Below are 14,132 nucleotides of genomic sequence, written 5' to 3'. Positions count from 1 at the left end.
TATTTGAACGCTACAAATTCTTCTCATGCAGCCAAAAAGTTGACCAATCTTTTGACAGTTACCTAACGACAATAAAAATGTTAGCAGCCATATGTGAATTTAGAGACCAAGAAAGCAGTCTAATTCGTGACAGAATAGTGCTAGGTCTACGAGATGCTGTTCTACAAGGAAGGTTACTGAGGGAGCCGACCTTGACAATCGAGAAAGCAGCAGACTACGTCCGAGCAGCTGAAGCAAGTAAGCAGCAGTTCAGAACCGTGCGGAGTAATGGAGATGTTCCAGTAAGTGTAGACTTTGTTGGAAGAAAGAACCGAAGCACAGGTGAGAAGAAAGGAAGAAAGAAGACAGTGCTCCGTATGAGTGTAAAAAGTGTGCACACACTTACGCTAGATCAGGTAGACTTATAAAGGAACCAAAATTCTTGAAAGACTATGTAACTGATGTATAATTAATTATCATGTTTGTAAAAGGAGGTAGATGTAACATATGGGCTTTACAGTGATAAAACAATGATATGTTCTGGCAACATTAGTGATGTCATCGTAGGATGACCTTACATGTAGAGTAAGCTGCATATGCAGGGTCGAATAAATAGCCTAAATTCTGGATAAAGTGTGTATTATTACTAATTTATACACACGTTAAAGTACGAAACACTACATATGTCTTTTCTGTCCTTCAAAGACATATGATCCCAATACAATACTTACCTTTCAATAAGCTCAGAGGAAATTAACAACCATCGATTATACAAGTGCCAAACAAGCATATTTTCATTATTTATTTTTAGTACTTGGTAAGCCTTGTTGGGGGGTTGATATGTATGAACTGATACAGTTAAAAGTACAAGAAATCAGTAGCAACCCTAATAAAATGGATCATACACATTATTTTGTATTGAACGTTGCATATTTGGTTAGTGTTCCAGAATATTTGTACTTCTTGGAACTGTTGGTTGGTATTTCAGTATTATGCAGAATGAGTAACTTCCAGAAAAAGTATCAGATTACGGTATTGGTAATTCAATTCAACTCATACTTTCCTATAGCAGTTTCAGTTATCAGTACAAGCTCACCTGTTACGTTATATGTTTATATGGGTAAACCTTAAGAATTATAATGTGCATTTACATATTCTTTCTTTTCCCAAAGGCTGTACAAAACCTGAATACTTCTACAAGCTCAAGTGGGTAGTTGACATCACCATAGCTTACCCTGAAGGGAAGCCTTTGGATTTGCAGTCCATTGTGACAGGGTCCAGAGAACCTTGCAAGACTTTCTTCATTTATCGAGTTTATTCATGTCAAGATGTAAGTATTTGCCTCATGACTTCAGTTGCTAATTCTAACTTAAAATATTGTGATACTTTGTTTTGTCTAAAGCCTGAACCATACGGATCTGGATTTCCAGTTGGAATGCCCTAGTTGGCACTGGACTGGCTACCCATTTGCTAGTTTTCGCCTCACACGATACTTGTTGCCGTACTTGTCGATAGACTTTTGTTCCCATAAGACATTGCGCAGAGCAGACAATCTTTGTAAAGATGGACGAGGAATTTGAAGAATGTTCTAGGAGAATTACTGCTTTCTGCTTTTATTAAAAATTAAAAAGAAAAGTATGGACTAGAGATTGGCTCAAAAATGTGGTAATCAATGCGTACCGAACAAGCTTTTTAATTAACTCTGGTATGCATATTCAATATTCATGCATGAGACTTGCAGGATTCATTCACAAATTCTAAAATATCAAACATTTAATTTAATACACTAATAAGGATTTTCATTTTCGGCTAATTTTATTTGTTATGTACACATCTCATCGCCTTGCATAAATACCTAAATATTAATGAACTGAACACGAATGCACTGTACGTCATCTAGCTGCTTTTTTTTTATCGAGAAACTAACAAAAACTGCCAACACTTGGAAACTACAAACAAAAACTCCTCTTTACAAACTCGCAGATTATCTTCACTTGCCCAAACTTTGCTCTGATTGTCTGTTCCACAGAATCCAGTCAAGGATAGCCAGTAGCAATTAGAAGTAGAACAATGTCCTATTCCTCCAAACCAGCCAGGCAGACATCACATCCGGGCAGATAGCCAGTTCAGCGCCAACTAACTGGGTATCCAGTTCCGTGTGATTCGGCCTTAAATGCAACCTTTTCATACTACTTAAAGTAACATCACTTGAGTGCTTTTAGGAATCTTTCACCTTCTGAAATAAATGCAGCTTTTCATACCAGAGTTGTAACCACCTTAAAACAAAACAAAGATAGATACAAATGGTAACTACACTAGATAGCAAAGTATGGCAGTGGACCCATGAATATTTTACCAGATGTCTTGTTGTTTCTTGAATTAAAACATGTATTTAATTTTGGATTATCTGCTTGTTTATTACAAATATGATTAAATAATTGCGCCACATTTTGATTTACATTCCTTATGTATCATCATAATTTAACACAACTCAACGTATTCAATTACCTATAGACAAATAAAGTACAACCCATATAGAGTGAAATTATCACTTCCGCATCACTCAAAATAGGCTGTTTTCTTAATACAGTGCATGCACTGTGTTGCCTCAGTCTGGTAGTCGTGCATTCACTGTGCGTCCGTTTATACATACTGGAAGAGCCCATCACTCTTGTTACTTCGGCCGGAAAACTACCTTACACTTCCTGTCCTAGCATGTTAAACAAACAACTCACAATCTCGTCAATAAAGGTTCTGAGTTGGAGTCAAGCCCTGAGCATGGATATTTCTATGTGAGACCCCCATTTCAGTTTCATCCAATTACTGTTCATCCTCATTATCCAAGATCAGCCAAAAGTGGCAGAAAAAAACATGTATCCAATTTCAAATATATTTTCAATACACCATCCAAATCAACACAATGTAACCCATCCATCTATTAATAAGCTGCACCTTGACCTGAAATATATTACAAAAGAAAAAAAGAAAATATATATTTAAATCCTCAAATTACGGTGGTATACAAACTGATAAGTTACAATAATAGGTCAAATAAAACATGCAATATCAATTACGGAACAGGGTCCTCTAAATAGAATAAAGGACTGCCAAATTCTTTTGAGTTTCAAGATTATAACTAATACTACTCAAGCTAAATTTACAATGATTATAATAGGGTATCTAATCCTAGTCTAAATATATCACCTTTATAGAATTAATAAAAATAAAGATCAAATTATGTTAAAAGTTTCACCCAACAAATAAAATATAAACTACCAAAAATTAATTATATTACTACAATTAAGCCAACAACTCTCCATTTATCCCCCCACGTTTAACCGCGGCAGCTGGCACGAATTAAAATTGAAATCCTGTAATCTAAATTATAGTAAACTAAACAATTCCACGCACTGCGAACCACCAAACTTCTCTGCAACAGTCCAACCCACCAGAAATCGGCGGAATAGCCTTTCCTTTCTTTAGTAAATACATATGTGAAATTTAATTAAGGAGATTTAAGCCAGAATAAAACTTTAATTTAAATTATAAAGAGAGGTTCTTGTTATTACATAAAATGAATTATATTAAATTAGATTATAGTTAGAAACTATCTCATGAAAATTTACCCCCTATTAATATAATGAATAATGAACTATTAAATAATAAGCAACTAAATCTAAAAGAACAAGTATATTTCAGTAATCACAATTTTTATATCAATTTATGGAATCCCACTAGTTCAACCAATTTATGTCTTTCTAAGGTCTTAAGTTAATTTTAAACTAATGACCTTCAAAGTCATAAATAAAGGGCACTCTGTAGGCCTTAATACATTGTATGTATTATCTTGAAATTGCAGTCCTAAAGCCAAAATTAATGAGAGAGTTTAAAACTCATAAATAAATTTACAGTTTATCACCTATAATTCAGTCACCCCATTCTTGCAACGATGATTATTTTCTACTAACCACAAAGACATTGGTACAATATATTTAATTTTCGGAGTATGATCAGGAATGATTGGAACATCATTAAGTATTCTTAATTCGTATACATTTAGGTCAGCCGGAGATGATCAAATTTATAATGTAATTGTAACCGCACACACATTTATTATAATTTTCTTTATGGTTATACCTATTATAATTGGAGGGTTTGGAAATTGATTAGTACCCCTAATACTTGGAGCCCCGACATAGCCTTCCCACAACTAAATAATATAAGATTCTGACTACTACCCCCGTCACTAACTTTTCTATTACCAGGAAGAGTAGTAGAAAGTGGTGCAGGAACTGGCTGAACAGTATATCCTCCCCTATCCGCAGGAATTGCACATGCCAGAGCCTCCGTCGACCTATCAATTTTTTCATTACATTTAGCAGGAGTTTCCTCTATCTTAGGGGCAGTAAACTTTATTACAACAGTAATTAATATACGAACCATAGGAATGTCCGTGAAACGAGTACCACTATTCGTATGATCAGAAATTATTACTCCGGTTCTACTATTACTGTCACTACTAGTTCTAGGAGGAGCAATCACTATATTATTAACAGATCGAAATCTAAATACCTCATTTTTTAACCCATGTGGAGGAGGGTACCCGATTTTATATCAACACTTATTCTGATTCTTTGGACACCCAGAAGTCTACATCCTAATTTTACCGGGATTTGGTATAATTTCACACATCGTAACCCAAGAAAGAGGTAAAAAAGAAACCTTCGGAGTGTTAGGAATAATCTATGCAATAATAGCAATTGGTTTCCTAGGATTTATTGTATGAACACATCATATATCTACTGTAGGAATAGACGTAGATACACGAGCATACTTTACTGCAGCTACAATAATTATTGTCGTACCAACAGGAATTAAAGTATTAGATGAATTGCCACACTACACGGGACACAAATCAACTACTCCCCATCAATATTATGAGCCTTAGGATTTATTTTTCTATTTACAATAGGAGGATTAACAGGAGTAGTATTAGCAAATTCATCATTAGATATTGTATTACATGACTAAAAAACAAACACCATACTAATATATCAAATAAAATAATTTATATTAACGTTAATATAATTAAATATATCATATATAAACCTTCTACCTTATAATTTAATATAAAAACGCCAACTAAAAGAGGCAAAGAAGCAAGTAGTGTATAAAAAAGTAAATATACTCCTGCTTGTACTTGCTCTGGTTGATAACCCCACCCTAAAATAAAAATAAAGTAGGGACCAAAGACTCCTCAAAAAACAAATAAAACAAAAAAAAAATATTTTTATAAAAGTTAATATCAATAATAACAACAAAATTATTAATAAAAATATAAATCTACAGGGATAAAAATAATTAGCCACTATTATTAAAAAAATAATTCAAATACTAAGTAAAATTAAAGAATATGAAATTACGTCCAGCCCAATATATTATAATCCCAATAATTAATCCCCCACACCCCGATACCAACTCACACTATTAATAAAAACAAAAAACCAACCAAAAATAATAGAAACTTGAACCACTATCCATAAAGAACCATTAATCTTAAAAGGATTAAAAACATAAAATAAAAAATATACTTTAACACCTCAATAGCACAAAAGAATTAAAATAATCATTACTATGAGTATGTGTAACTGATACTATAATAGACAAACCAAGGGCTTCCTCACATACACAAAATGAAAGAAATAGTAAGCAAAAATGGGATTCTTCTTGATTACTAATAAATCAGTAAGTTATATATAAATTTAAAGACAACACAGTAAACTCAAGTCTTAGTAGAGTTACTAATAAATGCCTCCACTGAGAAATAAAGCATAAAAATCTAATAAACAAAATAATTAATATAAGTAATACTCTTAGCATAAGTTTTTTATAGTTTAATAAAAATAGTGGTCTTGTAAATCACCAATGAATTAATAATTCTAAAAACCTGAAGGAGGATATAATTACATCACCAATAACTCCCAAAGCTAACATTCTAATTAAACTACCCCTTGATATTAAAATTCAATTAATATTAATTACTATTATATTACTAATAGCACTAATAATATTACAAATAAACCATCCACTATCTATAGGAATTATACTAATTATACAAACTATCACTGCCTGTCTGACAATATCAACATTTTTGAAATCCGCATGGCTTTCCTATGTATTATTTCTAGTATTTCTAGGAGGAATACTAGTTCCCTTTATTTACACAACAAGACTCTCACCAAACGAAATATTCAAATTAAGAATAAAAATATTAACAGTAAATATAATCCCAATATTATGCCTATTTCTATTAATAGTAACAGACCCATTAATGGCCCCTCCACACTACATATGCAATATGAAGTAATACAACCCCATTACTAGGAATAAAATTATATAATGAATCCATTATATTAATAACTATTATAACAGTAGTATACTTATTTATTACATTAATTGCAATTGTAAAAATTACTAGACTTTCACAGGGACCTCTAAAAATAATGAAATAATTACAAATGACAAAGCCAACACGAGTTTATCACCCCATACTTAAATTAGCAAACAATGCACTAGTAGACTTACCAGCTCCATTAAATATTTCTTATTGATAAAATTTGGTTCACTTATGGGCATATGTCTCTCAATTCAAATTTTAACAGGTCTTTTCCTAGCAATTCATTATATTTCAAGAACAAATTTAGCCTTTACTAGAGTAATATACATTTGTCGGGATGTAAATTATGGATGAATATTATGAACTATTCATGCTAACTAAGCCTCCTTAATCTTTATTTGTATATATATATATATATATATATATAAAAATCAAAGAAGGTAAAAGGAAACACTCAACGGACAGTAGAAAAATTCAAAATTTTCGCTAATTTCATAGCATCATCGGTGTGAGGAGAAATAGACGGAACCGGAAGTTCTGGTTCCGTCTATTTCTCCTCACCGATGATGCTATGAAATTAGCGAAAATTTTGAATTTTTCTACTGTCCGGTGAGTGTTTCCTTTCACCTTCTTTGATTTTTACTTAGCCCTTTTGGCCCTCCTTGCTTTTATCCAATATATATATATATATATATATATATATATATGTTGGGTGAGGTATATACTATGGATCGTATCTATATATTCATACATGGTCAGTTGGAGTTGTAATTATAATAACAATAGCAACAGCATTTGTTGGGTATGTATTACCATGAGGTCAAATATCATTTTTTGGGGTGCAACAGTAATTACTAATTTACTTTCAGCTGTCCCATATTTAAGAACCACATTAGTTCAATGAATTTTGGGGGTGGGGTGTGGGGGTTGCAGTAGATAACACACCTTAACCCGATTCTTTGCCTTTCACTTCTTACTACCATTTATTTTAAGAGGAATATCAATAGTTCATCTACTTTTCTTACATCAAACCGGATCTAATAACCCACTTTCTATTAACAGCAATATGGATAAGATGCTATTCCATCCATATTTTTCTATAAGAAATATATTAGGGCTTATAATTACAATATTAATGCTAATACAGTTCGCATTAATATTTCCCACAATCCTAGGAGACCCAAAAAACTTTACTCCAACAAATCCACGGGCCTCCCCGATGGCGCAGTGCTAGCGTCGTCTCCTTGTAATCAAGGGGTCCCGGGTTCTATACCCGGTGGAGGCACAAGTGGTTCGGATCCCACTTTAAACTGTAGGTCCAGTCCTGATTAGCCTTACTGTGCATAAAGTGGACTTAAAACCCTAAATCAACCAACCAAATCCAGCAAATCCACTAGTAACACCAGTGCATATCCAACCAACTAACTAACTAACTCTCTAGCCTTCTTAAACCCGAAGGTTCATGGCCGCAGCAACATAGGCCTATCTTGAGCAAGATCTATATACTCTTTGCCATCCCTACCGATTTCCTTTAGGTCCATCCCAACGTTGTCCCTCCATCTTCATCTTGGCCTTCCTACAGGTCTCTTACCATCAGGTTTCCCAACAAGAATCCTGTGAACTCCTCTTTCCTCTCCGATTCGTGCCACATGGCCTGCCCACCTAAGTCCTCTTGATTTAATTATTCTAATAATATCTGGACATGAGTACAAATTATGTAGTTCAAAATTATGTAACCTTCTCCACTCACCTGTCTCCTCATCCCTTTTAGGTCCAAAGATTTTCCTAAGGACCTTATTTTCAAATACTCTCAATTTATGTTCCTCTTTCAATGTAAGGGACCAAGTTTCACACCCATATAATACTACAGGCAAAATTACTGTTTTGTATATTTTAACTTTTAGTTTCTTAGATATTAAACGAGAAGACAAAAGTTTATGAAGAGAAGTAACATGCATTTCCTGAATTAAGCCTACTTTTTATTTCTGCTTTAATATAATTTTCACTTGTTAATATTACTCCTAAGTATTTGAATTTGGAAACTGGTTCAAACGAGTTGTTATCAATAATTATATTTTGATTATTACCTAACACTTGGTTTCGGCCTGTAAGCATATATTTAGTTTTCTCTTTGTTAACTTCCAAACCTATCTCTTTAGCAGTTTTGAAAAATATTTTAGCATTATTCTTAATTGTATTTATATCATCCCCTAATAAGTCTACATCATCTGCATATGCTAACAGGGCCTCCCCGATGGCGCAGTGGTAGCATCGTCGCCTTGTAATCAAGGGGTCCCGGGTTCGATACCCGGTGGAGGCACAAGTGGTTCGGATCCCACTTTAAACTGTAGGTCCAGTCCCAATTAGCCTTACTGTGCATAAAGTGGACTTAAAACAACAAATCAACCAGCATATGCTAACAACTGAGTCACACCATTTAATTTCAGTCCTTCTTTAGTTTCTTTTACCTTCCTAACAGCATATTATAAGGCAAAATTAAAGAGCAATGGAGATAATGCATCTCCTTGTTTTAACCCATCATGAATTGTAAATTTGTCAGACGCATTAATACCCACACGAATTTTACTTACTGGTGCATACTTTTATCATGCTAACAAGCTTCTTAGGTATTCCAAACTCTACTAATATATTATATAATTTATCTATTTTGACCGAATCATATGCTTTTTTGAAATCAATGAATAGCTGATGGATATTTTGATTATATTCCCACTTTTTTTCAAGTGTCTGTCTGATGTGAAAAATTTGATCTGTAGTTGATCTGTTACTTTTAAATCCACATTGATAATCACCTATAATTGTGCATATCCAACCAGAATGATATTTTCTACTTGCATATGCAATTCTACGATCAATCCCAAATAAATTAGGTGGGGTACTAGCACTAGTATTATCTATTATAATTCTACTAATTATACCAATACATCATAAAAGAAAATTCCGACGTTTACAATTCTACCCAATAAACCAAATATTATTCTGAATAATGCTAGCAACCAATATCCTATTAACTTGGATTGGAGCCCGACCGGTAGAAAACCCATACATCACTACCGGACAAGTATTAACAATTATATATTTTATATACTTCATCATATCTCCAGCAACATTACTAATATTAGATAAAATATTTAAAAAATGGCTTCTTGGCCGAAATTTAAGCATGTCTTGAAAACATAAAAGTCTATACATTCTAACTATTATGCAATTAAACATACATTGATATAATTAACCCCCTAAAACCAACAAAGAAAACAACAAATAATTCAAAGAAATTGGAAGAAATCTCCTCCAAGCTAAATATATTAATTTATCATAGCGAAATCGTAGTAAAATCCCCCCGAACCCAAATATAAATAAATCCCCCCCAAAAAACAACCCTTAAATAAAATAAATAAGAAAAGGTATACCCCCAATAATAAAATTCTAAATAAAACAGTCATAAATAAGATACTAGCATATTCGGATATAAAAAGGGCCTTCCCCATGGTGCAGTAATAGTGTCATTGCCTTGTAATCAAGGGGTCCCGGGTTCGATACCCAGTGGAGGCACAAGTGGTTCGGGTTCCACTTCAAACTGTAGGTCCAGTCCCGATTAGCCTTACTGTGCATAAAGTGGACTTAAAACAGCAAACTCAAAGCAACTCGGATATAAAAATTAGGGCAAACCCACCAGCAATATATTCAACATTAAACTCAGAAACAAGTTCAGACTCTCCCTCAGCAAAATCAAAGGGAGTTTGATTAGTTTCAGCTAAACAAGAACTTAATCAAGCTAAAGCCAATGGAAAAGCAATAAAAATAAATCACAGATAATATTGAAAAATATTAAATAAAATTAAGTTATAGCCACCAATTTAAAAAATAAAATGTAATAAAATCAAAACTAAACTCACCTCGTAAGAGATAGTCTGGGCAACTGCTCGAAGACCCCCAAGCAACTTATAATTAGAGTTAGACGATCACCCAGCAGACATTACTGTGTATACACCCATTCTTATACAACATAAAAAGAAAAAGGCCCCAAATAAAAATTATATAATATAATATGGTAAGGAAAAACAACCCAAACAAATAAAGACAAAAATAAACTAAAAACTGGAGATATATAATAAGGATAATAATTTCTCAAAATAGGTAATGTCTGTTCCCTAGTAAACAACGTAATTGCATCAGCAAAAGGCTGAAAAACACTACAACTCCTACCCTATTAGGGCCCCTACGAATTTGAATATATCCTAAAATCCTGTGCTCAAACAAAGTAAAAAAAGCAACTCTAACCAAAACACATACAACTAAAATAGTAAAAGAAATAATCCCAATAAATAAATCCAATATCATTTACTATAAAAAGGTAATTATCTTCATTCCTGAATCCTAAATTCTATGCACTTTCTGCCATTATAGTAATTATTATTAATCAATATTTTATATATAATATAAATATTTGGTCCTTTCGTACTAAAACATTTAAAACATTAAGAGATAGAAACCAACCTGGCTCACGCCGCTTTGAACTCAATTCATGTAAGAAATTAAAGGTCGAACAGACCATCAAATTTGAAATGCTACACCCAAATGATATCTAATCCAACATCGAGGTCGCAACCCCTCCTGTCAATATGATCTCTGAAGAAAGATTAAGCTGTTATCCCTAAGGTAACTTATTCTTTCAATCATTAATAATGGATCCAAATAACAAAAATTATTGAATATTAAATAAAAACAGTTAATTACGAGGCTTGTCTGGAAAGTAAAGATACAAACCAAAAATAAGATATAAAATAAATGTATGGCTCGCAACTAAAGTTACACTTGATACACTGATACAGAGGCTATTTCTCCACATAAGTGCCACCATTATCCAAACATTTGTTCAGATGCGGAACAAGTTTTTGTATCCCTGAATCGTAGAAATCCGCCGCCTGCATCTGGAACCAAGTTGTGACTTCTCCCCTGACTTCATCGTCTACGGCAAAGTGTTTTCCACCAAGATTTTTCTTGAGGTACAGGAACAGGTGGTAGTCGCTGGGTGCAAGGTCGGGGCTGTGTGGTGGATGGTGAAGGACCTCCCATTTAAACTGTGCAAGCAGATCCTTGGTGACATTCGCTGCATGGGGGCAGGCGTTGTCATGATTAAAGCGGATTCCACTTGACAACATGCCTCTCAGTTTGTTTTGAATTGCACGTCGAAGATGTTTCAAAGTCGGGCAGTAGGTTTCAGCATTAATCGTTCTTCCAGGTGGCATGAATTCCACCAGCAGGATGCCATGGCGATCCTAGAAAGTGGTTGCCATCAGCTTGCGGGTTGAAATTGATGTTTTGAATTTTTTGGCTTTCGGAGAATGGGTATGGCGCCACTGCAGTGACTGTTGTTTGGATTCAGGCATATGGTGGAACACCCATGTTTCATCACCTGTCACAATGGAGTTCTGGAATGCATCTCCCTCTTCTCCATAGCGAGTAAGAAAGTCCAGTGCATATCCCAGTCGTTTGGTTTTGTGTTCGTCAGTCAAATGTTTTGGGACCCAGCGTGCACACAACTTCATGAATAGTGGTTTTCAAACTGTCAGGAAACATCACATACAATTCTCGAATTGTCACCCACCTATTCGCACGCACCTCTGCCTCAATACGATTGTGAAGGTTGTCAGTGATCACGGACGGCCTTCTACTTCTCTCTCCATCATGAACATCATGTCGACCTTCTGTGAAGGCACGGCACCATTTCGCCACATTTTGACGATTCAATACGTTCCCTTACACAGTCACAATTTCTTGGTGGATCTCCGATGGATGCTTTCCTTGAGCCGGCAAAAACCTGATCACGGCGCCCACTTTGCAATCTAGCCCCCAATTAAAGACTAATGATTATGCTAGCTTCGCATGGTTAAAATACTTTTCTAAAACAAAATTACAATTAAATCCAATTTCAAATATATTTTCAATACACCATCCAAATCAACACAATGTAACCAGTGTTGCCACATGAAGGGAAATTTCCCTTTTGCAGGGAAATTCGGATCGAAATTTTAGCCAAAAGGGAAAAGGGAATTTCGATAAAAAAAATACCACAATTTCAGGAAAATTTTAAGACATCTGACTATATTATTACAGTATATGTTAAGTTCCAGTTTCATATTCACATTTTCATTTTTTCTGTTCTTTTTTCTGCTCCCTTGAATATAGTCTGTATCTATTTATATTTCTGTTAAGTATCGCTTTTCTGCACCTTCGGTAAATAGTAACGATGAGGATTAATGATTAAATGGATTCCTTACCAGGATCCAAACCTGAGACATCTGGTCAGGAAGCGATGAAAGTGACATGTATGTGAAAAATTTTAACATTTTTATTCACAAGGACATGGACCAACGGAAATACTACTACTACAACTGCTGCTTCCACCACCACCACTAATAATAATAATAATTACAGCTATTGCTACTACCACTACGAATACTTATTATTATTATTTGCTTAGGTGAAGGGAAAAATTTGTTCAAAATGAAAAATTTTGCCCCTTGGAAAGGTAAATTGTGCCCTCATATTGTGGCAACACTGAATGTAACACATCTCCATCTATTAATAAGCTGCAGCTTGACCTGAAATATATTACAAAAGAAAATATATATTTGGTTAAACAATACTGTAGTGTATTATCAGTTTATTTATGTATGTTCTTTACATGTTCTATTTGTGATTATAGGTCCCTAGGGATGACAAGGAAATGACAAATTGGTTGTACGAACGATTCATAGAGAAGGAGAGAATCCTGGACACTTACTACAAAACTGGCCACTTACCTGTGAACGATTACTGTACATCCCCTGTCCCCTCCCAGGTAGTTCAGCAAGATTGTCTGCGGTTCGTCATACTCCATCTCTTCTTTCTAACCTCAACATACTTTCATTTCCAACTCCTGTGTTACGTGTTTTCGTTTCTGTGGTAGCTACGGCACTACAACTAGCTCAATGCCTTCTCCCTCCACAGATAAAAACGGAACACAATATCCACCGAATGCCGGAAGTTTTGAACTGGAAGACTGAGCTTTCCCGGCGTTTGGCTATCATAGTAGAACATGAGCTAAGCTAGTCATGAGGACTGCCTAAGTAGGTTTTCTCACAAAAAAAGAAAGATACCTCCAACCACCATGAGTCCATTTCACACCATAAATCGAGAATTGTCCCCTAAGGTAGTGATAGAGCCATTTTGGGGGATTTCCCGGAAGTTTTATTAAGGGTGATCTAAAAATTGGAGAGTGTGTTTTTTTTTATTGTGTCGTGTAAATAATCAATAATGCAAGATGAATGCAATATGGTACCATAAGGCAAGGATAAATAATTTTTATTTGTATTGGCTTTACATTTTTAACTTGTTGCCGTGACGCTATACATTCCACTACCATTGTTTCTTATTTTTATCTCTAATCAGACAAACATGAATCACATTTTAACACACAGTATTTGTAAAAAAGGAAAAATATTTCGTTCAAAATTGATGTTTATACTTAGCATTTTAATGTGATGAAGCATTAAGGATTATCAGTAAGTTTTAAGGTGACAAATGTATTATTTAGTGATTGTAGATGAAAAACTTTTGCTAAAATTTACTCATAGTGCACTGTGTTTTGTGCAGTGGAACATTCAGAAGTATCACATTACTAGTAGTTACAGTGCCATACATCACAATAATCACTTCATGAAGCATATAGTGATGTATTTTGAGTGACTTT

At 34.2% G+C, this 14,132-nt stretch overlaps 1 protein-coding gene across 4 annotated transcripts in view; it reads left to right on the top strand.

Moving 5' to 3' along the window:
• Window positions 1-13,540, top strand: part of LOC145980952 (acyl-CoA:lysophosphatidylglycerol acyltransferase 1-like) — a 55,326-nt gene extending 41,786 nt beyond the window's left edge. For all 4 annotated transcript variants that reach the window (XM_083114037.1, XM_083114036.1, XM_083114034.1 and 1 more), the window contains exons 7-8: window positions 1,152-1,309; window positions 13,107-13,540. In XM_083114037.1, the coding sequence (XP_082970163.1) occupies window positions 1,152-1,309; window positions 13,107-13,349 (401 nt within the window). In that variant the 3' untranslated portion in view covers window positions 13,350-13,540. The remainder of the gene's footprint in view (window positions 1-1,151; window positions 1,310-13,106) is intronic.
• Window positions 13,541-14,132: the final 592 nt, after the last annotated feature.

This window comes from Lepisma saccharinum, chromosome 28 (assembly GCF_977018435.1).
Source record: "Lepisma saccharinum chromosome 28, izLepSacc3.1, whole genome shotgun sequence".
NCBI classification, from domain to species: Eukaryota; Metazoa; Arthropoda; class Insecta; order Zygentoma; family Lepismatidae; genus Lepisma; species Lepisma saccharinum.
Note: the sequence above shows the minus strand (reverse complement) of the source record. Positions and strands in the feature narration are given on the sequence as shown.